Source organism: Branchiostoma lanceolatum, chromosome 7 (genome assembly GCF_035083965.1).
Source record: "Branchiostoma lanceolatum isolate klBraLanc5 chromosome 7, klBraLanc5.hap2, whole genome shotgun sequence".
NCBI lineage: Eukaryota > Metazoa > Chordata > Leptocardii > Amphioxiformes > Branchiostomatidae > Branchiostoma > Branchiostoma lanceolatum.
Genome location: NC_089728.1, coordinates 9,893,069 through 9,920,358, shown reverse-complemented (window position 1 = coordinate 9,920,358; position 27,290 = coordinate 9,893,069). Strand labels below are relative to the sequence as shown.

The window sequence follows — 27,290 nt, the reverse complement described above, 5'->3', positions numbered from 1 at the left end:
GTTAACCTTCAGGAGGCATTAAGATGAAAGAGTTTGTGTCGACTGGTCCTCACAAAAGGAAGGCATGCAACATGGCTTTCTAGTCGTACATAGTTTCCAAACAGATCAATGCCAAAACTTGAAACGACGCCACAATATTGTATTTTCCATCTGTCTAAATACTCTCCACTCTTTCCATCAGTAAATGATATATAGAATATCATAAAATCGTATCAAAAATCCTTGTTCTTTGCAAAGTGATAGCAGTGCTTAACCAAGGTAGCAGATACGGCGGTGATATCTTTGTTGAGAACCAACTAGTTCAATGCGTCGATAACGCTGCAACATTTATCACGTGCTATAGTCTATGGCTTAAGACCGTGGGGCTTAGTGTGGAGACACCAGACACAGTTATGAAGTAAGAGACAGTGTGTGGTTTATAGACGTCCGTCTGTTTTACTAAATCTGCCGTCAGTACAGAGATGGCAAATAGTCGGTCTGGAGACAGACACATACATTATTAACAACCGAGAGATCAACTCTCCCTTCTGTCAGAACACGGGGACCGACCAGTAACCTTCAGGGGAGGACCACAACTACATGACGTCACAATAGACATGCCAGTCCCTTTGTTGCTTGCTATGAAACACATTTCGAATGGCACACACGCCTTCGGCAGATACAGAGTTGTGACATAGAGGTTTATATTGCATATATCAAACTACGTTGGAAGAGTCCTAACGTGCATACAAGTATGTTGGAATGGCATTCCATTGTGATATCATCTGATCGACAAATCCACCGATAGGCGTGATGTGAATTACTCTGCTTCAATTATTCAGATTGGAAACAGTTGTATTGGAAAAACAAAGAAGAAGCAGTCCGAAATAAACTGATTTAAGTATAGAAATAGGAGTCGAAACAATACATAAGTTGAGTATAGTTGTTTGATTCAATTGATTTTACAGATAAATATTTACAAGTGAGAAACTCAACTGAAAGGTTTTGTAAAAAATGCTTATCTTTTGCATTGAAACTGCTGATTCATAGAATTTGTTAGAGAAAAAGATAGCGGTGAGTCCCTTGCCTGGCCCCTTGATGATTGCCAAGATAATGACAAAGTCGGTCCCCGTGGACTTCTCCCTTCAATCACAGAGATTTGCTATTCTATGTATCACCGCACATGTAGGTACAGTTGATTAAAATAGTGAATGGCTTGGTACTGTGTCGTAGAGATAGGGAAGACTGGGTCGGAGGCTAGCTCCTGTTGCTATACAGAACTTATAAATCATTGTCACACATTCATCATTTACAATCTATCGTATCGTGTCATATAAATAATAATTTCATCATCACTGGATTGCACAGAAACTCCACTGATACGTCACAGAATTGCACAAATGTTCACATGGTATCTGACTCACAGATGAGATGATTGTAGTGGTCTTCCTTCTCTAATAAAAGACACCGTAGTGTGGAGAGGGGTGAGCTCTATCGTGATAGGAACGGCGTTGATTTGAAGGAGGTGGGCGTGCGAAGCCTTCCCACAATCCGAATCAATAGCAGAATGAACGTTACGACCTCTTTCAATCAATTAGAGCACATGAATTTTGCATGCCGTGCGTGCCAAGAAGAGAAAGGGCGTTATTAACATTTCCCTTCACACGGCTTGACATAGTCCACAAGCGCGAGAGCTATCACCCCTCCCCGCTGCTACCTGTTAGATCACAGACTACCTGTTACACACCTAGACGCCGCTCGACTTTTTGATAAACGCCGTGCTTTGCCGTATCTGCATCATCGCATCACGGCGCATTGCACTCTCCCGGCCTGAGTCATACAAAAACGTCATCTTTGATTGCTATTTATGGTCCCTAGGACGAGCGGCGTGCAGTCTGAAGACGATTTAAAGCTGCAGGCATCAACATGTTGCAATTTTTCAGACTCCGAGTTTTAGATCGCAAACTGCGATTCTGTCCAAAGTAACACCAATGTAACACAGGTCCCCGCATCAGGGCTAACACTGTAACACTCCTCCTTTCGGCAAATGTGCTATAGAATAGATTAGAGAGGTAATAGAATAAATTAGAAAATCTAACATTAGACCCCGTATTTCCCTGCTGACGGCTGTTGCATGTGTAATCAAGTAGAGCCCGTCTCGCTGGGTACAAGTCATTGTACTGTAGCGTCCTCGTGCTTTGTTCTAAGCTGCATGAAACAGAGAGGAATCGGTCCTAAGTATATCTAACATTGTAAGCAATTGTAACACACCAACATGACTCTATCGACTATATACAATGTTTCCCATTACCGTTATTCTTGCACTACAAAATTTGCTATTAGATTATTTTCGGACGCCATCTTGACAGGGTAATGGGAGGCATTAATCTAGAATTCGCCAGTTATTACCCCGCCGAATCCCCCGGCCCGTAACACTGTCTTTGTTCGCTCCCGAATCGAAACCTGTAGCTGCGGGGCCCACTGGTTGCAATCATGAAAGTACAGCCAGGTTTGCTCATACACCAGGGTCTAACAGGTCAAAACAGACCAAGCCCTTATTGGCCATGCATGCACATGGCCCACTTTTGGTCCCAACCCCACTATAGATTTTTGTCTATTCCTAGTTTGTAGGAAGAACTAGATTCCTGTCGGGAATAGATATATATGTGTGTGTGTGCAAGTGAACGGACGTTTTGTATTTGCTACTGTTGCTTAAAGCATGCAGATTCGTAATGCTTGTTGAGGTACGACTTGAGTGCGAAGGATTTGTTGCAGCGCTTACACTTGTACTGCTTGAAGGCGGAGTGAGTCTGCATGTGCGCCCGCAGGTTGGAACGGTCGGCGAAGGCCTTGCCGCAGTGGGCGCAGCCGAAGGGCTTCTCTCCGGTGTGAGAGCGCATGTGGCCCTGCAGGAGCCACGGGCGGGAGAAGGCCTTGTTGCAGATATCGCACTTGTGCGAGAGTGCATGCGTCAGCACGTGCATGGACAGTGCCGGCATGGACACGTACACCTTCCCGCACGTCGGACACGTCTTGGCCAGCTTAGAGTCCAGCGGTCGGTGCGTCTGCTTGTGACGCGAAAGGTTGGACGACGTCGCGTACTGCTTTCCACACTCGTTACACGTGTACCGCTGGGCCCGCGCCGGGGACTCGCCGTTTTTCCTGCGGGACCGTCCGTCCGTAATGTAAAACGCGTCGCACTGGATATATCCCACGGTCTTTGTCGAGTTCGGCTGCACTTTGTTCATGTTCTCTATGTCCTGCATTTCCTGCATGTCCTGCATGTCTGCGACGCTGGTCTGGTCGTGTATCGTCGGGTAGTTCTGGGGTTTGACGTACTCCTGTGCGGGCGCGTGTGGATGGGACGGCAGCGGTGGCGGAGGGTCATTCGCCGTAGCCCGTATGTCATAGACCATTGTCCCGTTCCCCGTCGCCGTGACGTTCTGCTGACAGTCCACGACATCCTGCGGGTACACGGGCGGGATGTAGTCGTGGATGTAACCTGCAGAAAAGAGCAAACGAAGGAATCAGTATGCGGTGTTTACTCTGGGTGATTGAGCCCCTAACAGGGGACCAGACCGGAATGAATGGCTGACTACTACGCCGTTTGATGAAGAGGCGGGTACGTCGGGAATTCTTATTCAGGATGATCATCGGTGGACAATGATCGCCATTCTGCGGCGTGAAGCGGAAAATAAACCCACCTGCACAATGGCCTGAATGAAACAGAATAAAGCACTAAGTGAGGGGACCCTGCCTTGGGACGGCGATTGTCTGAACACTCGAAAGGACTTTACTTCCGTATACTCTCACGGCAAAGCCGTTGCCATTCACTCAAGTGTTTGCGGAATATAATGCCCTACGCCAAACATTGGATCTCGAGTACGGTTTGCCGCTCAAGAGATTATGTCCTCTGTAAACAAACCTATTGCGTATTTTAATAAGCACCGCACTTCAACGCGTGCGGTTGACATAGCATTTAGCCTACTGCTGGATAAGGAGCAGCGTCATTCTGTGGACATACATGCTACAACAGCGGCATCAACAGATGCAATGAATATTACAGGGCGGCGCTGCGTAACCCCCGTCACTGGTCATTCATCGTTCATTGATAAAATAATGGAGTCAAAGCAAAAATTAACTCAGCGAATCCTGTGATATCGTCTCATGCGCAAAAATGGGGAAAACATACTAAATATCTCATAACATAACAAAGTCATAACATAGCAAGCATTCCGTCTGTATGAGCAACACAGGCGGAAGGTAGAGTTACACGTACAGGGAGGCATTCCGCATTCCCGGAAGAACGCGACAAAGAAAAACACAAACACGTACCGTTACTCAGTCGTACGGTGAGGCTCTGTCCGTTCTGCGGTGGTCTGGGCATGCAGGTCTGGGCCATGCCCGGGCCGGGATGCAGGGCGGCAGCCGGGTAGCTGCACTCCTCCGCCTTGACTTTCTTGACGAGGAACGACCGTGGCATGACTGTTGGAGTTCCTGTGCGAGGCTGGGCCTGCCGAGTTCCGGGTCCGACTAACCACCACCTGAGTGCGAGAGAGATTTATACTGAGCAGCCGCCGCGTAGATCAGGTGTGACTGCAAATGGAAATGCTTAAGTTTAATCCATCAAGGGCCCCTGGAGAGCGGGGTGAAATTAGCAAACAAAAACGTTTAGTTTGTATGAGTTAATTCAAATTTCAAGATGAATTAGGGGAGGGAGCACCCGAGCTGTCATTCCCGTTGCAGCGAGGCGTGGTTTGTGTCAGTCAAGCCAGCGCGACCAGTGCGAGGGGCGCGGGCAGCTCGAGGGAAGGACAAATAGCGGCTAGCGCCCGTGGCAACACCTCTGGTGCAGCACCGTTATCTCATACTTATGGCACAACAGCCTTCCTCCAATAGGAACCGTGGCCTAGGCATTGACTAATGAATTTGCTCTTTTGTTGTAATTGGACTTATTAGGAATGACTCACGGAGCGTGTGCGCGTTTACACAATAAGCCCGCGGCCCCAAATACCTATCCCGCTCGCTCGATACCTCTTGATAACTAAATTACACCGTTCTGCTACCCGCAGCAACTTTTGTCTACTAAAATTGACGGGGGACTACTAGTATTTGCCAGACATTTTCTTCCCTACGGTGCGGTGACTGGGCCGTCACAGCCGGCATCCCTTCCTCTAGTTCCCAGGCCGGTCGGTCAGGTCCTCCGTGCGCGCCGGCAGCCCCCTCCCGATCCGGCTCCTATCCTACCCAGAGAATATTCCTTACCCGCCTTGATCAGGCTTGCGCGGGCCGCTCAACCTGTTGGTTCCCGGGACACCTGTTGTTCCAACCCGAGGAGCTCCTCTCCCGGCTAGCGTGACGGTGCTCAACCTCGAACGCGGAGTCCAGATAGGGCGGAGTGCTGCATTGTTTCGAGTGACGTGCTTCTTTGTTAGCAACCCTCTTCTGGGACTGCAACAACGTATATTTTCCAGCAGCGGCGCACCAGTTGAATACGAACGTGTGCCCTACCCGCTATCTCAGCGCTTTACAATCGGCGGTGGGCGGCCTCAACCCCATCCATCTCTTCACGTTATTTTCCCAATTTTCCACATGCAAAGTAGGTACAAATAGGGTGGTGGCAAAAACTGTCAGCCGCCAGGACGCACAAGTCGTTCTGGCAGTGTTCGTGCAAACGGGAAACGCTGGGTCGTTGGGATACAATATTGCCTATCGATTTTCGAAGGCTTGGAGAGCTCCTCTTCCCTGTACAAGATAAACGAATATGAGGATCGAAATAGAGGGCACCGTCACTGAAATTGGAATTGCCCTGATGCAGTGGGACCCAACTTGCCCACACTACCGTGAACCGATAGCGCGGAAATTTCTCATCTGTTTTACAACGGGAACTTCGCGGAGAGATGAGACAACGGGCATGTGTGCCGCACTGACGTACGATATATCTCAAGATCTGCGTGCTTTTACTTGCCCAGAAACAGGTCATTTATCAACATCCCTACACAGACTCACCGCCCATAAAGCGATTGGCTTTGACGAAGGTACTTCAGTGGAGCCGGCAGGAATTACCCACCAGCCCCTCCGCCGAACCTGTTGCGAGCAGGCGAACTCAGCGGATCTTCATGCAGGAGACGAAACTTTAGAGCCTTTCGTGTCATCCCTTGCCAACGGCCATATTCAGAATAAAGGGTTCTTACGCTTAAAGAATGTAACACCAGCAATGCGTGGGATTCCTCTGAGTGGACTCAGACTCACAGTTTTTGGTAGATTTCCAACATTAGCCTATGTTTTCACCAAAGCGTAATGAAGAGGACATTATTCAGCTAATGCATTTTTGATCGATGAAAGAAACGTTCACCAGTTTACGAAACCCTCGGCTTTAAAAGATTTAATGGTTATGTTAGATGATTGGCTGGTCTGAATAAGGCTAAAGGAAAGAGATTAAGTGTCATTAACGTCCTCTTCTGTACTATTGAATTTCCACTTTCCCTGGACATTTTTGCACCATTGACGATAAATCGGCGGCTCCACTCCTGCATCCACCGAACGGGGGCGTCGTTTGCTCTTACCATCTGTCAGTCGTGATGGGCCGAACCACTGACAGGGGGAGACACATCCCGCCGGCTGGCTGCAGGACGTGCCCGTGCGCACTGTTTACTAACATATGGGTTCAGTCAACACCACTTGACACTCTCGACTTGACAATAGGATCTCCGTACATCTGTACAAATTGTCCCCGTAAACGTTGTGACGGATTCGGGCACAACGACCACTTACTGCGAACAAAGTCCGATAATACGCAGTTTGTTGTAGATCTATCCAGGGGCAATAATTACGCTATTGACGTATCGCGCGAAGGATCCCCTTTGTTTAAGGTCTCTATTGAAAGCACGGCGGAGTCTGCGAACACAGGTTTCCCGGGGATGTCTTTTCGTGTTTACACGAGAAGGATTTAGGAACAATAGCCGTTTTCATGGCGTGTGACAGAGCGGAACAATGGAGCCACGTGATGATGGTTTTACTGAAGTGCGACATTTTAAGAGATCGATATCATCGCGTTAGTCTGACTTTAAGACGCTAAGGTCATAATGCCGCCAACGCATCGAGTTTTCCGGTGAAGAAACACTTCTTTCAGCACCAAGGTCAAGGAAGGTCTCGCTGAACGGCTGGCTGCCTGGACTCGCAATTGAGTCCATTTTTGTGGTTCCCCTTTGGGCAAGTTGTGAAGTTCTCTTCGCCTCGGTGACTGAGCATTCGTCTGATTGCCTCGATAACGTTAGTGTTGGCTCTAAAACCAAGTACGAAAAGACGTGCTTTGTTTGAAGTAGTTTCCTCACACTGTTTAAGCAATTATTCCGTCCGACAGCTATTGGTTGAGAGGTGCGGGTCCGTACACCTGCGTCAGAGGACGGTTATCTCTGACGTAGGGGAGGGCCATCTTTTTGACAGTTCGCGCCAAAACAGAGAACCTCCGCAGACGATTACCTAACACAGCATACTTTCTACTCCTGTGACAGTGAAATTTGGTCTGTGGTATTGATGCCCGGTAATGCTGCAGATTACCGGTATAACCTGTGTCGGTGCCAGGGACTCTATCAGTTTTATGTTCCACGGCTATGACGCAGTTGACGGCAGCTTTTAAGCTCTTTTGCTTTACTAACAAGGATTATCGATTACCAATCTGTCATTCATGATACCTGGTCAAATATAGCGAAACAATAGGACAAGTCATATTTCTTCTTCTTCAAGAGGCCATACATTAGAACTTTGCGAGCCTTTTACTCTCTATATATACGCTTGCACATTTATCATAGAGAACAAGAATGAACATCGAAGGACTAGAATGGACAGGAGGGATTGTTCATCAGTTTGTTTGCATAAAACTCATCATTCTCATTCATTGTTTAATTTCTATCATTCATTTGAAGTGGACAAAGAAAAACACGATGTCCTTTTTGCTCCATCACGATCAAGAGGTAATATTTGTGTAAGCCTCTTTCCTTAAACCTCACTATCCATCTCCCGTCGAAGTGCTCCTTTCCTCGCGGTAAGCACAGCGGCCAGGATTAGCCAAAAGAGCGTATTTCCGGCTCACGTGCCAAGCTCGCCCGCCGCCGTCTTCTCCCTCCCCCGGTAACCTATAATTGCAACTTGTGCTCAATTTAACCTACGTGGATCTCTTAAAACCCCGGCAAGGCCAGACAGTTGCTTGTTTCCGGCGGTCTATCTCCCTCCTTAAACATAGCTCAGTATCTCTAACTCTAGTGCTTAGTCGTAACTGCACTTACCTTTGTGAGATATTGGCGTCTGACAAGGTTCCTTGGAACACCTGCGTCGCACACTGCCTAGGATGCCGATGTGGGCAAAATTTCAATGTGGGAGAGAAGCGAGGTCGCACCGCCTATGTGTTCCTCTGCGTACGGCTCCTGTCTACCGGGCGTCCAGGTGAAGTGCACACGGCAGGGGACTGACGGGTTTGTGTTTGGAAACAACTGACGGGATGTTTTTATACACGCACTGGACACTCCTGGGAATTACCCATCACACAGCCGCACTACAATGAAAGGGCCGCTGCCCGACTACACAGATAGGTCTATTAGGGAGTTAGAATTCACAGAGGGACCTCAGTGTAATCTGAATGGGAAATATCTTCCCGAGTCCAACCATTACTGCCTCTCTGTATCAAATTCAATTACCTAAAGCCCAATCTCTGTGATACGTGGACTAATCCTTAGGTCCTCTCCAGCATTACCGTTGCTTTTTTACGAGTCCACAAAAACATAGCAATTAATATTTCATTTCCCTTGAAAACCCATGACCGCTAATTGTAAAGTTAAAGCACGAAAATTACGCTGCCTTTGCTGCAATGGTCTATTCTGGTCGTTTACCACTCTTAAGTACATTTTCTTGTTACGTCCTTACAGCCGGTGCTTCCAAAGATAACGGAATCGCTAAAGTGATTTAAATTTCCACGAATCGTTACTGGAAGAGGCCTTTGGCTCTCGGCAAATTGCTTAACAACATTACTACGCCGGTGCGCAGTTCCGTTTGAAAGTCTCCCATTGTAAAAACATTTCCTGAAGACTTGGCGAAACGGAGAAATTGGCGGACTGATGCACATTTTCACGAGTCATTAGTAGAAGCACTGTAGCTTCAAGCAACAGTGATACATGGAGTTGGGGATTTTCGCCGCTAATGTGGCAGTCAGCGGATAGGCCACGTCTTGATGTATTCAACAATTCTGGACCAACTCCGTGGCTCGTTCCATCCATGGAAGTTCTCTCGTCTCAACCAAACTTATTTCTGACCATAACAGTATGGTTTGCAGTAGAACTGAGTAAGACCTGTGTCTGACTTTGGTCAAGTACTAGTATGTGTGTGAAATGCACAACGTAGGCTGGTAACAAAAATAACTGATTCTAGAAAAATGAAATGATTGAAAACACATAATACTGTATTTTGTCTGTCATTGGAGTATTTAAAATCGTTACCGTTTTATGACACGAGAAGCAGGGCACAGAGAAGTCATTGTCACAAGTTAATGTTTGAAGTCATTGCCTTTAACATTATGAACTAATCAAACTTCTTCAAATGTACTTAACACCACTTAAATGTCCTGTGAAACTAGTCATTAAGGGCTTTAAAGTGCACAAAATATATGTAGCGTACGTTTTTAAAATAATCTTAAAATATGGCTTTGTTGGGCAAAGTAGTTACATGAAAAGAGAACTGCATACAATGCCCATGTACATGATGTATACTAGTAGTCTATATGAAAACTCCATTTTACACAACTTGTTTCTGCATTCATAAAAATAGAAAAGCCTTACTAATTCACTCAGACCTTCTCCAAACAAAAAGTAACTTAGACCAAGAAGGTTCACAAAGAAAAATGTAAAGAAAATGTCCTTAATACTGTAGCAAGAGCTATAGAGGAACTTAGTCATTATAATGTCCTTCAAGCACACTCTCTTTTCTGGCCACCACAAATAAAATAAGAGCGAAAGACAATTGGGTGAAGGATGCCATCCAATGCTGGCCAATTTATTGACTACATGTACATACATCAGTATAAAAGTTAACACAGAGTAATAAGGTTCCTCTACAGGTAAAAGGGTGGCTACAGGGAGACATAACTTCTACAATGGGGTGCTACAAACACAATGAGGCAAATTGGACATCATCTTATAACAACAATGAACCCACCAAAACTTAATTGACTACTGGAAGTCAGGAAACAAAAACCTCATCTGACAGTCTCTAATGAATGGGGGATCTGCCCTCTGCACTACAAAGGCTAAAGACAACAAAAGAGGGAAAGTTACAAAGCCCCCCTGTGGGGTGAGACAGTGGCGGGTGGGTGGGCAGTTGGACATGGGCTGCAGCCTGCTGTGCAGGGCTCCCTCAAGGTCGTCATGCCCCTCCTCTCCGCTGCGGTATCAGCTGCTAGCTCTAGACTCCTAATACACCATCAGATCTGTAACTACCGGGCTGGCTAGGGGCAGATGGTCACATGTAGATGAAATTGAATCTGAAATGAGGAAACAGACCAAGTTAGGCAGCTGTACAGCATATGGGAGGTCAGTTTCTAAAGTAACAAGCCAATAAAGGAAAGAAAAAAGTACCTTTCTAGTAGAAAATGCTATGGTGTGTACTTTGTACCATTGTTTTTAGTGTATGCATATGTCCATGTTGCTTTTATGAGCCAGAAGTGCCTAAAATAAAGATAAAACTGAATGATGCTTAAAGTACAGCTGATCAGCATTTACTTTTAACTATCAGTACTTTAAGGAGCTTCTGGTAATGAGAAATTTATCAATATTACTCCGTAGTATCAGAAGCCTTTCACTTCAGAAGTAATGGTGAACATTTTATTCAATCCACTATCATAAAAGTATACAGTATATTAAAGTACGGTGTTACAATTACGTCTTTTTTTATATTTCAAACAGCTATGTGGACGCCATCAACTGACAGCAAAAGTTACACCAAAAAGTTTTTCCCTAAAGTGTTATATGTCCCACAACATGCCCTTTGACCTAGTGTCCTCTATGGTCATTTTCTGTCCTCAAGGTCAGACTGGTTTACTGGTTACCAGCGAGGCTTAATGCCTCCTGTTACAGCCTGCCCAGCGGGAGCCCTAAACATAGAGCCGTTCCAGTTCCAGTCAAGGTTGCTTAGAGGTAGCCACAAGCTGCAGGCTTACAGCTAGCCACAGGCAACAGACCAAGGAGGATCCAATCCGCTTTCCCGGATTACGGACACTAAATTGCGTGTCCTGTTGCTACTTCTGCATTTTCCTCACTAGCCTGAGCACAGCGGAGTGCCATTACGACTCCGACATTGACGAAGTGGTTTGGGAAGACGGCCACATCGGGGAAACGACAGTCGGACATCTGGGTACAAGCCACCGAGCCCTGTCGGGGGGGCTATCACCGCAGGACCGCTGGGATTTCACATACTTGCATATTGATAACTCTGAGCCGGGCACATCTGGGCGCCAGATCCTCGGTCTGTATGTTCCCCCTCGGCTGACATTAAGTTAAGATGAATCTTGATACGCTCTCTGAGCATTGGTAGAGTTGTCATGCCATGAAATATACATCATTACTCCCGTATCAAAATGACAACCTACAGCAGTATCACAAGTTTCCCATCTCCAAACTTACACAAGATTCTGGACGCGATACATAATGTTTCTCCGGCCTATATGATGTGTACCCATGTGTCCAACAATAAACATGGGAATTTTGCTGGTTCCACATTGTGGCAGAAGGTAATTAGCCACATAAAAGCCATGATTGCAGGGATGATAAACCTGGTTGGAGATTAGTTCTGACAAGCGGCATACATGGGAAAAATCACTAATTGCGTTTGCTCCGATTCCATCCTTATGAAAATGTCATATGGCACCCAACTGCACAATTGCATTGCTGGGCACTTGTCTTGTTTATCGACAAGTCGTAACCACACAAATTAGACAGCAAGCTTAAATTTTCCATGTCAATAAACTCTCATGACACAGGTGCATGGATGATATACATTTGTATTCACAAATGGGACTAAATCATAAAAGATGACCTTTCTCTGCATACCAATTACGTACATCCATTTGGACTGTCCATTTATGTGATATGTTGGAAAGAAACAATGGCTTTATTCAAAACAATTTAACACGATTACCAACTCTTAAAACTTGCACTTAAATAGGAACAACGTCAGAGTCAACTTTCACTTAAGCTTTAGTGCTTCAAAGGTTTGTCTTAAAACATTACTACAGTTTCATCATTTCCTCTACACGAGCAAAACATTTCTTCAATTTTACCCTTAAACTGACTTAGTACAGTGTTCTAGTGGTTGCTGCATTAGCTGAAAAAGATTAAGTGTAACCAATGTTCAACTTCAATATCAATAATTCAGCTGTTGAGGATTTGCATGACATTCATAATAACATGAAATGCAATCAACAGGAATTTTATTAGCAAATCATGGAACATTTCCAGCAACTAAAGCCCATCAGTTGAGAGTTATACAGGAAGTCTTCAAAGTCCCATGTGACATTGGCGATAGTGAACTTTCTCTTATTGATGAGTCTGAGCATTGGATTCAAATGCTAGTGAGTCCCAGGGCTACAGCAGGCAGAAGGCCTGTGATTACTGGCTATGTGATGGATGAAGCAGTCCTGGTGCTTGTCAAACCATGTCCGATACTCAACGGCAAAGTCTTTCTTGGTACAGATCGATACATTAGAGCAACCAGAGAAGTTTTGTGATACTGTCCTGGGAACCAGTGTTTGCTAAAAGCATCAAAAGTACTAGCAACCATGAAAACATACACAGGTTTGTACACTAAATGCCACAGGGTACACTTACTACTTTTTCATTCCATGTATGAAAGGGGAACTTTAAATCAGTACTTTGACATTTTGTCTTCAATACATTAAATACAATGGAGTAACTATAAGAGTTGATACATTTACAATCAGAGCTCCAGCTAAGCTATAGAGTCAATTCCATGTCACCGAGAGGGTTTTCAGATGATATTGCTAATAAGTTTGAACAGTTTTAGAGAAAAGACTATTTCAGTCAAAATAATTCCAGACCGTTCAAACAATTAGAAATGAATGTTTGAACATGTTTGAACTCATCTATATATTTTGGAAATATTATGAAAGTATTTGCACAAATATCTCTTTATTTAGAACAGTTTTCAGACATCTGTGTGATTGTTCTACTGTTGGAACATGTTCCAACATTTTGCATCATTCTGAAAATGGTAGATTTGGGTTATTGCCCCCATAAAAGTAGGTGCTAATCACGCTCTATTGTCTGCCTCTGCATATTTTTAGATTTCACGTCTGGACACTGGCAACTCTTTTGTCTTAAAGTGTCTATGCATGGCACCTAGGCCTAATCCCCTATACTTTGAAGGGATGTGTGAATTGCCCTGTTCCCAGCCCACTGACCTAGTTATATCATATTTGTAGAATGTTGCAACATGTTCAAACATATGATCAATCTATGTTGCAACAGTTTAGAAACTAATACAAATAATGTGTTCAATGTTGGAAATTTGTTTAACCTGTTGGAACACAGCATAAAATATTTAGAACATCAAATAAATGTTGGAAATTGTTCTTAACAGTTACTTATCTCACATAGATTGTTACAAAGGTTTTGTAAATGTTAGAACAAAAGGCAACAAACACCCTCTCGGTAATGTGGAATTGACTCTACTAACAGAAATCACAGAAAATGTGAGAAAGTAAAACAGAGCAAGTTTCCCTGTGAAGCTTTAACAGCAATAGATATGGTTAGTATCTTCAACTAAGTTAGTTTCTCATGATGTCACGCATGCACAAACCAATCTTCACACTGGGTTACACTGTAGTCCAAAGTCACACAATGCTAAGTCTATATCACAAAGTGTTGAAGGCTTTTTATGATGGCTGGTAAACACTACAGAGAATGTGATACTGCTATAGCTTTGAAAGTGTCAAACAAGGGCAACAGCAGTCACTCTGTCTTCTGAGCCATTCACTCTGATGGAACAAAGGGGATCACCTCCACATACCAAATTGTGGGGCTGCATCGAGTTATGTTTAGAAAGCAGTGTTAAAGCATAACTTAATGGAATTTTAAGATTTCTGGAACCAGATAGTGAATTTGTGATCAAGCTGTGAAAAACAGCTCTTGAGAAGCACTGATGATCTGCCACTTTACAAATGGAACCATAAAAAGGCTCTACCTTGTACTCTCTAATATTTTTCATGTTTCAGATTTCAACCATTTACAACAAATTCCATGGACAACTAGTTCTTTACTCACAACAAGGATATATGCAACAACAGCCAACGTTTCGGTGACCGTCTGTCACCTTCCTCTGGGCAATTCTGACTGTTTGGGACCACATTATTAGCGACACCTAGCTTGCAGTGTGGAAAAGTAACAGTCAGAATTGCCCTGAGGAAGGTGACAGACGGTCACCAACATGTCAGCTGTTGTATACATCCTGGTTGTGAATAAAGATCCTTGTTATCCAGTGATTTTCCAACCTGATGAAATTATTCGCAGAAGAAATTCCATGACAGTTTCTTCTCAATTCCAGACATTGCTTCCAACATTGCTGGAAACTGAGAAAATCTTTGATGAAATTGACCGGTTTTACATGTCTGTTAATAAATAAAAAAAGAGTTCTAACACACTGCAAGCGTTTTTCATGCAACAAAACAAGTGCACATTCCCCATGCGTTCAGCAGAGCAAACGGTCCAGACTCTGTCCTGTTTGTACCTTCAGTTCATGTACTTTAGCTGATACCTGCTGAGGAGCTGAGGCAGGCTGGAGATGATGGGCCCGTAGCCAGGTGCATTGTCGTACAGCTCAAACAGAGGGGCCGCCACCAGCTTGTAGTTCCTGGGCACTGCAAACAGGGCTGTAGGAACAAAACACAAGAGGAACAGGTCAATCAGACAGCTATCTATGAGTACTGAAAGTATGGCTTTACACCAAACTGTCTGGAACAAATGAGAACTTTCATTGTATGTATGGACACAGGCCTAAGGAACCACTTAAATGACTGGAGGTGAAAGGACTACTAGATTTCATTAAGATATTGCAATACAATGTGACACCAGTAAAATATTCTATGTATGTAATGTTTCTGAAGACCTGCTACAATACGTGTAGCTAATAGAGACCAATAAGATAACAAAGTAAGGTACAGACAACAGACACAGTATGTCATTTACAGAGAGTGCAATTGTGGAGAAGATATGTAAAGGTAATGGAAAAGTGTGTAATTGTTTGGCTGAAAGATAAGAGATCTCGACATCCCACAAGCTTACAGCTACATGTACTCTGATTGCAAAAGTACAACCAATGTATTATTCATAATCAGAGCAGTGAAACCTGCACTTGGTTCTGGTAGGTTTTTGCTCAATGCATATGGAACCATGGTGGATCCTTCAACCAGTTCAAGGTATTGCTCTCCACTAGCAGGTGACCAACATGTCCCATCCAAAAGGACTGCATGCTGGCTATCATCCATTCTTTATGGCACAGCCATTATGATTGACAGAACCTCTGATTAACACAAATTTCCCTTCCAACCTTCATGGCCAACAGGGGAGGGCAGATTGCCACCACTCATCAATGGGACCCAATCAAACTTGTATAACCTCCCCCTGCATTGATTGACCACTGGCTGTCTCTGGACATCAGACAGAAGCCTTGGTAATGAACCCGGGGCCATAAAAACGACAATTTGCCACTTGCCATTATTTGTTACAATATTGCTGTATGGTCCAGCCTGATGAGCTGATTACCTGCGCCACTGTTGATTGCGTATGGACAACTGGATGATTGAGACTGAACAATCTGTATTGTCATGTCTCCGGATGAGAATACAATGTGTGGAAATGAGGACTGATCCCCCGGTACATCAAACTTGTTATAGCTGCTTCTTTCGGCCAAAACCAGTCGATAACCCTTGTCTATATCCATGATATGAAATTTAATTCTAATATCACGAAGCAACAGTGGACCTATGATACATTGACATACTATGCAATCCTGATTCATGGGAAAGATATAGCCCTGCTGACCTATCTCATTTGGTTACTTTGATATTTGCCAGAGGGTGCTAGCTAGACATGTCAAACTATGTTCTAGCATGCAACTCTTTTGTTTCTGATTATTTCTTCATCATAAACAATGTATTTTACGTTTTACGTTTCAGTTGGCAATGCTTCATGTTATAGACAATAGAGTCTCCCAATAGCCGAGTTGGACAAGTTTGAAAAAATTCACTGGCCCTACTGGACTAGTACATTAAAAATTCTACTGGCCCGTACCAAGTTTTCACTGGCCCAAAATTTAGATGACATAGTTCTATACATTTTTACTTGCAGCAAGGAGATCCTTTTATTTTCCAGTAAAAAAAGCACTTTAAAGGATGCAACAATGTTTCAACTCCAAGACCAGGACTCTTCCGGCTTGCTAAATCAATCCTTTGTGTGAATGTCATGTACTTATAGGAAATGACAAGAAGGATGTTATTTCTTACTTTACAGGCATCTGACAAGCTTCTAGTGCTGGTCAATCGGGTGAGCTGCTGGAAGTGCGTCAGTCTAGTCAGGCTAGTGGACCAATATCTACCCACAGCTTCCCATGGAAAAATCATACCCATGGAAAAATCATACCCATGAAAAAATCACACTGGCCTGATCAAGCAAGTAGAGGACATCATTCACTGGCTCGGGCCAATGGACTTATCCAACCCTGAACAGGGTTATAGTTTAAACACTAGCTGGTGTGAACAGTGCTCTCTAGAAGTGACTTGCACAGGACTGATGAAGGGAATGCATCCCCAAAAACTCACAACACTACAAAAAAAAGGTCATTTTTGACAGGCAAGAGACTCTTCATTAGCTTTCTGTATCAATGAAAAATTGGCCATAACGAGAATTCTGAGTGTTGTTTGGGAACCATACAACAAATCAATAATGGATAAAGTATTGATAGGGTAGCAGGATGTTGTTGCCACGCTTGTTAATTTTTGTCAAATTGAGTAATTAGTAGCTTTCAAAAATCATCTGCATCCCATCTGTATCCATATCTTAGGGTGAAATAACTATTTCAGCACCAAGGTCATCGCCTCCTATATCAAGTGGTGCTTTTTCAAGCTTAGAAACAAGTTACCAGCCTTAATCACTGTTTTCACTTTAAACAATCCTGATTACACTGCAGGAATGGCGCATGAATTACTACTGGTAGCTGAAACCATGAAATTAAGTACTTCGTAAAGTTACACACAGCAACAAATATCCAGACGACAGATTATACCACTTGCTTACTTGGCAGTAACTTGAATTGAAGCATTCACTCTCGTAAGCCTGCAGAGAAAGTTATAATTTGTGGGCGTGCTTGTACCTCGTATGATAAAAGGTTTATTGATTCAAACGAAAGTGGGCGTATCACACAGGTATACCCATCATGACAAAATCAATAACATTGAAAATACCAGTAATTTTTTTCAAGGTCGCCCATCCAGTACTTTTAAACTTTGGATCTCCGTTAGTCTGGCAGGGCATTATTTCCTTCTGAACAGGCAAATGATTATTGATTTTTCCCCTTGGTTTAAGCTTACAAGGGGCTATATTTAGTCGAACACATATTGGACGACCAAATAGTACCATAAGGACATAATATTAAAAGGTCTTTAAAAGTAAGCGGCCTTAAATATACAAACTACCAGAGTTTAACACTAGTTTACAACTTGGAGTAATATCTTCCCCTTAGCTGCTACATTTCTGTACATGAGCCATTTATTCAGTTGTTCAAAGCCAGTGTGATGGTATACTGGTTTCATGAACCAGGCTGCAACATGGCCACAGTTGGGCGACAGCAACAAGTTCAGTTCAAGATGTATTTTTACAGATGAAGTACTGCCAAAGGGGGAAACGTAAGACTGACCTTCCTAGATCCAACCACCAGACTAGAATAAAGAGGATCACAGAGTATATCTGTTCCACAGCCGCATGGAGATAACAATTGTGTTTTCCTAGATCTCGGCTTTCCTCCGTTTAAATTTTCCTCAAGCTCGATAGCCCCTGTGATCCCCTTCCATAAACGGATAGACATCAGGGGCGATCACGATTTTTGTCCCGTAAGCGAATGCAGCATTACCTGCAGCTACACATCAATGCAGGAATTTGCCAATTGTGCTTTTCATTCAAATCCATTGCACTGAAGGCCACCCAACGGTGTCAGATTTATCTATCTTCAATCCCAAAACCCTATCATGGCGTAATGCTCTCTAAGTACCTGTAAATGTCTTGAGCAGAAAGCGGAATAAGGAGAGGAACATAACGGCACCATAAATGATGATGAATGTCACATTCTTGCCATGCATCCTTGCTAAGATTAATGCGGTCCATTTTTCTTCTTTACCTCCTACGTTTATGTGCAGCATTTTAATGTACCCTGCACATCATTGACGACATACAAAACAACCAATTAAAGGGGGCTTTGATGTGTATGGGGGAAAGTAGTTTTCTCTCGGTAAGTGTTGCATCCCAACAGGTGGTATGTGCTCTACAAGTTATGCTCTTCAGTCAATGACAATGACATTAGCTCCTGTAATTCTTTTCATGGTGCGCACGGAGGATATGGGTAATGACTGATACTTACTGCAAATTTGAATTGGACGGCAGAGCGAATGCTCCAGCTGTCCTTCCATTATGTTCATAAATTCTTGATGTTCAACAGTGAAATCCGAAGTCTTCCACCATGAAATGGAAGGCCTATGTCCCAGGCCAGATATAAGTACTGCCTGAGTGAATGGCTGTCCAGTCAGTACGTACGTGTACTCAAGTCAATTTTGTCCGAGCCACTGAAGATTTTCCGACTAATCGTTACTAGAAGGCTGTACTGTCGGGTATGGTGTATCTCTCCCCAGCTTCTACCCTATTACACAAAACCTTGGCTCTCTACCCTCTTTATCTGTTTGAAGAACTGGTAAGAAATCGAGGCCTTGACGTAAATGAGGACAAATATTTCACTTGTCCCATTACGGCCATTTGATCCAATTAGAAATGTCTGCAACACAGTTCTTCCGCAGTCCTGCAGCTAAGATGAGTGTTTCTGACCACTTCAAGAACGTATAATCACCGGCAATTTCCTTCTGACTCAGGCAGGAGACTGAGCAACATTATTTCTGCTTGATGGCACGGGCACTGCTTCTCTGTCACTGGGAGAAAGAAATGTTGGGTGAAGATTGGCTGAGGAAATGACTGTGGCAGAAAGAGAGGCTCTTGATGTGGTAATGCAGCACCGATCTATGTGGCTCCTGAATGCAAGAGGTAACATAAAGGCAGGGGATAATTGCATGTCACAAGCCCGAAGTGTATTTGAAGTCATCAATAGCTGCTGACAGACTGCACAAACATTAGCTGAAAGGGCCCCAAATCAATAAGGGCGGAGACAACGCCATCTATGATGCCCTTATTTGACAAGTCCAGCAAACAGCCTGGCAATGCTGCAGTCTGTGCATGATTCACATTGTCCTGTAAATCAGACTGTTGAACAGAGAAGGAGAGACTATTTTTCTGCACTACAAAGGCTGTTGGATGATTCATTCATGCCTCATCCCAGAGGAGACTATGTAGTGTAGTCATGTTTACTGTTGAGGAAAAAAGAGCAGCATGGATGGTAGTTTACATTACATGTTCTGACTACAGGGTGGCAATCTTGAGGACAAGCTAGGTAACATGAATGGTCAACACTTCAGCGAATGTCTTCATTGAGGACATCAAAACTGTTTCAATCACATACAGACCCTGTCATCCATGTATACTTAGGATATTACATCATCGTGACCAAAGTGATTAAAGTACATTACTGTGCGACGATGGCCATAATTCGAAAGCCGCAAAGCAGCTTACCAAAAGCTTTGCTCTCATCCAGGGGTAAGCAACATGTGGAGCACATGTCAGATGCATGACCATCATGCTCGGTGCAGAGCACATATCGCATCGCGCAAACCTACAATAGGAGACTCTGTATCTGTTTCACTGCCATGCCTCACAGTAATCCAGAGTGAGATTTCCTGATTTTGCTCCTTTCTCCCTGACTGGAAGATGATAATCTGACCTTGAGGCCATGATACCCTGACAAGCTCCATTGTACCATGCAACATAAAGTGCTTCCAAACTATGTGCGTCAAACGAGGGGGATTTTGTTATGTTCTCAAATTCTGGGCTTATGTTTAATTACTGAGAGAGTATTATATTTCCATCATGCGCCACATTAAGAAGGGCCTGATGGGTTGGGGGCTTTCATGAGCAGCGCAGGTGATTCCAAATTGTGATACCCTTCGATGCCTGCTCTGATAAGTTAACATAATAAGAAATTCCATCAGTAACATGACGACCTTGTCAACTGTCATGCCGTGGTAATCTAGGTGAGTGTTTCGGGGTAAGCAAAGTCTCTCGGCTCCAAATAACACTCGGTGTGTTTGCCACATGAAACGCACTCCGCTGTAAATGCCAGGAATATCCCACCGGCATCCGGCTCCATTTCAGAGCATCTCAGCCAGAACGTCCCCCTGACAAGATGGATCTCGTTTCTCTGGCAACATTTACAGGCCCGCCATGAATAATTCACCGCGGGGATGCCAACAAAGTATGAAACATGAGTGAAATATGATCAGAATGTGCCGGGGATACGGCCTCCATCGGGCAAGCATGACACTCCTGCTTTGATTGAAGACTTTACGAAAAATCATCCCTGCAACAGTTAATAGAAAAAGTCAGCCTAGCATTTGGGTGAGTCGGGCAAGAGGGATTGGGAGGGCTACGCAGAGCTTTAGGCCGTCCTGCTGGCAAATGGTACGGGTATTATAGGCTTCTCCAGCAATAATGGCCATAAATGGAAAAATAAAACACATCCTTATATGCTGCTACTGCACTTTTTGTAAATTATCCAACTTGCACGCTACTTTCAGACATAACATTTTCCTTATCACAGCGAGTTGGGAAGCCGTGTTGCATGTTTTTGATTTGACATCACTTAACTCTCAAGGAACTTCCTTTTCGAGCAGTATCACCTGTGGATTCATCACCGATGGTTAGAAATGTGAGGAAGAAGGCAGAAACTACAGAACATATGGACAGCTGTCCGCCTGCTGATCTCATATGCAGATGCATTACCCAACACTGCTCCCTGGAGACTTCTCTTTTTATAGTCCCAGCAATGCGAGGGTGCGTGTTCATAGTGTACATTTACCCCAATAGTCAGGACCTGTCATAGGTTCAGCAGTGGAGATGACCGGGGGAAAGGGCAGGGAATGTCATCCCTATGCAACAGGTGAAACCGGGGAAAAGGCTATGATCAGAAAATCAGATATCCACCGATGAAGAAATATTGCTATGGATCTTCTGCTATTTGGTCCCCCACGGCACGGAACAGTCCAGCAGACTCATTAAGCTGCACTAATGGGTTATTGCACTGCATTGACCCTAGCTTTGCCAAATGTCCCGTATTATGCTGCTCACATCCTCCCTGACACTCACATGGTCCGATCCTGCTTTGGGATTGGCTGAGAACTCAACTGGATTGACCCCTGACCCCAATCTCATCTGGTGCGCATGCAGGGGTGAAGGTAGGTGCGCGGGCGTCTCTGATATTCTGATTGAATCTTACAAGTTACGACTTGTAGCTCACCATGTTGCTTACCCCCAACAGTGTGGACCTGTAGCATGGAAAATTAAAACTTACTAGGAGAAGCTCAGTAATAAAAGCATCCTCCTTAACTAACAAAATCAACTCTCACACCCAATCATTTTCTATTTCACTTCAACTGTATCATAGGCCATCCATTTGGGGGGATTTTTCTGTTAATCTTTGAGTTTGAGTCAATCATATCAGCAAAACAAAATTACAAAATACAATTACATACTGATAACCTAAAATTATGAAAAAGAAAAATCGGCAATCCATTCAAGCATTGAAGTGGTACCTCATGCATGGGGGGAAATAAAGCTACACATGGATTTACAAAATTTAGTTTACCTTTAACTGAAAGTGACACATCAACATAAGACCTTTGGGAGAAACTTCACAATGCTTAAATACCCTTTGCTTACATAGCTCTTGCATTGCAATATTGTGTGTGATCAACCATGGTCAAATAGTCCCCAACCAACCAAGTTTAAAAAAAAAAAGACTGGGGACTTCTGTAACAAAACACAAATTAATTACAATCTTTAACCGATCCCACCATTGATACTAGTTGATATGTTTGGTACACACTGTCAGCTATCAAATCCAACGGGACTCTTACGGAGCACACTTGTTTTCCCTGCACGTATGGGACAGATGTCTATGTCCTTGTATGATAGCCACGATGCATCCCTTCGGCCTGATTGGAACCATTCTCTCTATTACTTTTTGGGACATTACCGACAGAAATAAATGACTCTTTAAGAATATAAATGAGACAAAAATTCAATAAACCCAGTGAGGCAGAAATTGCTTCCAGAAACTGAGTTCACCTTTTACCCTCAACACAGCCTGACCTTGCACAGTGATAAAGAGAGCATCCTGTAATACATAACTCGGCATATTCTTTGTCCTGTCCTTGACAAACTTTGAGGTACGGATTTCCTAAATAACCTTGATTGCTCACAAATATTAAGTTGAACAGATAAATCTGATGAAATGGACCAAAGAGACCAGCATCCTCATTAGAAAAAACTACATGTAGCAGTGTTCTGACCTCAATCAAAAAGCGTTTATGACTTCATGAGTTTACATTCCGTTCCGAAAAGGTGGAGAAAAAAAATCAACATCTCGGGTTGAACCTACTTTGTTTACTGCCTTTGTGCAGAGTGATACAGTGCCTGTTGTATTATTCAAAGCAGGCTGTTACATCCCCAAATCTTTTAAGAAACATCAAATTGTTTTTCAATAAGCATCTGGGATCAGATTGATACACAGTAGAGTGCACCCATAATCATCAGAGAGCTGATCGAATTTACTCCATTTTGGCATGATGGAAGTCAATTGGATTGGAGCATCGATGTTGATAGGAGGGGAGGGGAGGGGAAGGGGAGGGGATAGAAAGAGAAGACAAGCATGAAATGTAGTGTGACTCGTAACCAGTTTCGTATTGAGGGAGAGGAAGACAGGGTACAACATCTTGGCAGATGTGTATAGAATTGAAAATAGCATGGAAAGGTGAAGATGAAGACTAGCATCAGCTGGATAAGGGAGAGAAGGAGAAGGGCAGGAGAAGCAGCTGCAGAACAGCAGTACAGAATAAGGAAATACAGGGTTGAGAAGGGATGTAAATCCAAGCAAGCTGAGTGAAAATAGTGAGTAGAAGGGAAAGGCTACAGCGATGAGAGTATGGGAAGAGACAGATCATTAGAAGCGATGGAGAAAGTAAATAGGGATTAAGAAACAGGAAAAAACTTCAAGCATAGGGAGGAAATAAATGAGAAAATTGACTAATATATACATCATGTGAGTAGACATGGCTTAATACAAAGAAATAGAAATACATAAGGTCAAAAACCTCAGCTTTGTGGCTGAGCACAATGTGCCTAGAAGAGACTGAGTGATGCAATGCTGTGACAATATGGTCTCTTGATGTTCCTGTTTGCTCTATAAAGTTTTATGATATGCCTTAGGGCAAAAAGAGTGACACTAGTACTGTTACACATGCTCCTCCACTCTTGGGTATCCTTTTGAGTACTGGCATGCATCAGAACTGCTTTCAAGCGTAGAACAGAAGTTACCTTAAGTATGGCTTCAGCAATATAACAACTGACTTGCTGTAATGCAATAACTGTAATTCCCAATATTCTTCACCATCAATAATGCACTTGAAGATACAGAGTGTATGAAGTAATTGTTGTTTTGATGATGTAAGGGATGCTTGTTTTTCCGAACATCTGGAGGACTTCAAGTTTAAATTCCCCAAACATCTGATTACATGTAAATGTGGTATCATTTACTTAACGACATCATTCCATCCATTCACCAATAAGCATGGTAAGAATATATGTGTACACAATCAAACAACTTGAGCATAATTCCCCGAAGGGAGTTTTTGAGTATACATTAAGTGTTATTCCAAACAGGCAGGATGAGCAATCAAAACAAAATAATGTAAAAGTCAAATCATCGAGGTTGCAAAAATCCCAGAGGTTGACTCATAGTTATAATGTGTGCAGATAGGCCAAACAATTTCATTAAGAGTTTCTGAGAATAACAAAGCATCTACTCTGAGTTCCTTCAACTTTGTCCCCGTTGTCGTATGGAATTTTGGGTAGAAAGGCTGTTTCAGTATGAAGATTAGAGGCTCACATACTAGTGAGTAGTTTTTCCGTATTTCACAAGGAGTCTGTGAAAACTCTAAACTCCATATTCAATTTCAAAATAAGAAGTGATGCAACTTCTTTAATCATGTTGGTTGAAACTTCCAGTGAACTTTTCACGCACCAAAAAAGGCAAGTACAATACATGACAGGGCAGGCTACCTCCTTCCTATACATGTGATAAATGACAAACATGTTATGATTTGGTCATGGCATGGAACACAGGCCGCAGGGCGAGTGTTTACAAACAGCCTTCAAGGTGGAAGGCGTTTTAGATAAGAAGAGGTGTTTTATCATTTGTTTGACACAGGGATTAGCTCCAACGAGATTAGGCTGCTTTGCTAGGGCACGGCAATTGGGGCCACCTCGCTGACGAATGGTTTCGCCAGCCGCGCTGATTGATCACCCGTGTTCCACCTGTGGGGCATAACCCACCACGATCGCCCATGTTAAAAGGGCGCAGCCAAAGGACAAGCGTGATAGAGGTCATCCCTATCAACTCTACGCATGGCTGCCGAAATATGAGCCTGCATAATTGATCCAGAAAGTCCTGCTGTAATTTACGTCTATGCAAATATGATTTGTGCCGTTTCCATGCAGATGGTCTGCAACAAAAGCGGCCAGATTTTCTGGTGGCGCTTGTCAGGACGGCACTCGTGGAGGATGTTAAATATTAGGTCCGAGCCTTCTAAAAGAGATGGCCCTGTCAGATCATCCATGTCACAAAGGTCGCAATCTCATTGCCGACGCTCCCTGGCCCATAATTACCTGTGCATGGGTCAGCCACCTCTACAGATAGCAGTAGGAGCGCATCTATTCTAGGACTAAAACACATACATTTGTTACAGAATGGCAGCTTCCAGTTGCCATAAGCAGGAAGGCCTTGTTTAGTACAGTGGAGCCAAAGCATGGCAAGCAAGCTTGATGTGTTCTTTCTTGAAGTCTTCATGTTGGAAAATTTACATAAAAAGGGAAGAAATGCTCAACTAGTCATCAACACAGAGTATGGCAAAGCTGATTCTTTGAAAGTTGCATACTCTGCCGCAAGAAATCATTCCTGTTTTAGTGCTTGAAGAATTTTTTTCCAACTGGGAAGATTGTACAAGACTTCTTCCTGTTTTATCTATATGTGCACTTTGGTTAGGTGGATTCATATGTACCATAGTATGGAAAAAGAAGGATAAAAAATTGATGAGTCAGAAAAGAAAGTCTCTCAAGAAATGGATTGTGTTGACGTAACTGTACACCTGGAACAATGTAGCCAATGTGATTCAAATCACCACAATTGGACATAAAACCTACAGAGTAACCCTTCATTAGTTATAATGAACTTGACAAGGCCCCTTGTGAGTTATGATTTGTGTGTATCTAACTAGGACTGAATACTCAGTGATTTGATAATGTTTGTTAGCTTCACTTCATCAGTCGTCCTTTTGTTTACCCCAATCAATGAAGCTCTCTTTGGCCTCTTACTCATAGGTGTGAAGAACCAGATACAAATGTATGATGTCGACGGATGTAAAGTTGTGGAATCATTGTTACTGTTCAAGCTGATCAGACAGATCAGTTCAAGTTTTACACAGAAGCCAAAAGGTATGCAAAAGTAGTGGTACTTTAAAAACACAGTTGGTGTGTGATTCTATCTACAACTCTATCATTGCATCGATATAATTCAGTACTCCATAACTCAACCTAAGTTGTTTTTTATTGCAGAGAGCTTAGTAAGGAAAAGGTTGAATACAGGCTGAGTAAGTTGTGTCCATAATCACGACTGTATTCCCTGAAGCCTGCACAGCTTTTATCAGCGTCCTTTTCCAATGACTTGCCCTACCTCCCTGTGCCCCCTTTCATTCATGCCTGCGGATGTTAAATACCTCGTCCCAATGGTCAACTTCAAGCAAAATTCAATTCGACGTGCACAGGCCAATTCTAAGGGGTTGAAAGGGTTTGCAACAGCCTCCTTTGACCCGAAAACAGCATTCCTGGCACTTAGCATAGTCTGGAAACCGAGGATCTGCTAAAGGATTTGCCCCGCATATTCCCCTGCGGGAACCCAGAGTGATGTACAGCTCAGCGTAGTGCGTACAACCCTTTTCTTCAAATCCTGGATTCACTTGTAACCTGGCATCTGTGAAATGAACTAGAAGTTGGTAAATCCTTGGCGGTGCTGACAGCAGCAGTGAGAAGACCGGTGGCTGATAGTGTGTGACAGGCCCATCTGCCTGTTGCTGACATCTGTAGCCATTAACCTGGACGACCCCTCCTCGGGGAACAGCCCACAGAAAGGGAGAAATGGGCGAGCATGCTGAAGTCCCAGATTCTGGAGAAATCTACATAATGACATTGTCGTTTGTTTTGTCAGAACACAAATGAGTACTGTCAGTGAAAAGTAAAGTGGATTTTGCTTTAATGCCATTACAGGCGCAGCTTTCAGGGAGGGAGAGCTGGGATGTTCACAAATACTTTTTTTGAGTCACATCTTTTTGGTTGGTGTTTGCCAATAAATAAATGATGACTTTGGACAATTTCCATCAGAATGATACGACTTATGTATAATAAAGTGAAGATTTGTATAAAATATCAGCTGAAAAAAATGCAAGCTTTTCAATGAGTCATGGAGCTATATCTTAAGTATAAGTGCACTGTACTGGGGTTTAACATAAGTGTTTTGCTCCATTCTGCATCTAAAATCTGTGCAAATATTACCAACATCTTTTTACTTTTCTACAACTAAAGATAACAGGTGAAAGGACAGATAAGTATACAATGAATGTACCATAGTTTAGAGAAATGTCCCGTGTCTGATACTAATAAAGGTATTTTCTATCTGTGTCATGAACAAAAGATAAATACTGATTAATGTGTCAGAACTGCTGTGTGTTTCTTTGTCTATCACAAGTTATTTCTATCCATTGAGAAGTTGTCTTCACT

At 43.3% G+C, this 27,290-nt stretch overlaps 2 protein-coding genes across 7 annotated transcripts in view; both read right to left on the bottom strand.

The window, feature by feature from the left end:
- Positions 1 to 410: 410 nt before the first annotated feature.
- LOC136439136 (transcriptional repressor scratch 2-like) lies at positions 411 to 8,709 on the bottom strand. Of its 5 annotated transcripts, XM_066434344.1 has the most exons (4): positions 5,101 to 5,229; positions 4,315 to 4,523; positions 2,762 to 3,481; positions 411 to 2,187 (listed from the first exon to the last, which is right to left on the bottom strand). In XM_066434344.1, coding segments are annotated over exons 1-4 (936 nt in total). In that variant the 5' UTR covers positions 5,103 to 5,229; the 3' UTR covers positions 411 to 2,182. The 5 variants fall into 5 exon arrangements, with proteins under 5 accessions (XP_066290441.1, XP_066290438.1, XP_066290439.1 ...); XM_066434341.1 differs by lacking the exon at positions 5,101 to 5,229 and adding an exon at positions 8,265 to 8,709 and having other exon boundaries at positions 411 to 3,481; XM_066434342.1 differs by lacking the exon at positions 5,101 to 5,229 and adding an exon at positions 5,245 to 7,333 and having other exon boundaries at positions 411 to 3,481.
- Positions 8,710 to 9,987: 1,278 nt separating this feature from the next.
- The window catches only part of LOC136439138 (cleavage and polyadenylation specificity factor subunit 5), a 39,374-nt gene continuing 22,071 nt past the window's right edge, over positions 9,988 to 27,290 (bottom strand). The window contains exons 6-7 of one of the 2 annotated variants that reach the window (XM_066434345.1): positions 14,767 to 14,908; positions 9,988 to 10,507 (exon numbers count right to left, since the gene is read on the bottom strand). In XM_066434345.1, the coding sequence (XP_066290442.1) occupies positions 14,769 to 14,908 (140 nt within the window). In that variant the 3' untranslated portion in view covers positions 9,988 to 10,507; positions 14,767 to 14,768. The remainder of the gene's footprint in view (positions 10,508 to 14,766; positions 14,909 to 27,290) is intronic. The other variant, XM_066434346.1, reaches the window with a different exon arrangement.

Coding starts and splice junctions, on each gene's coding strand:
- LOC136439136 (XM_066434340.1), bottom strand. Junction 3,482..4,314: donor CACCGTACGACTGAGTAACG/GTACGTGTTTGT, acceptor TCTTTTCTGCAG/GTTACATCCACGACTACATC.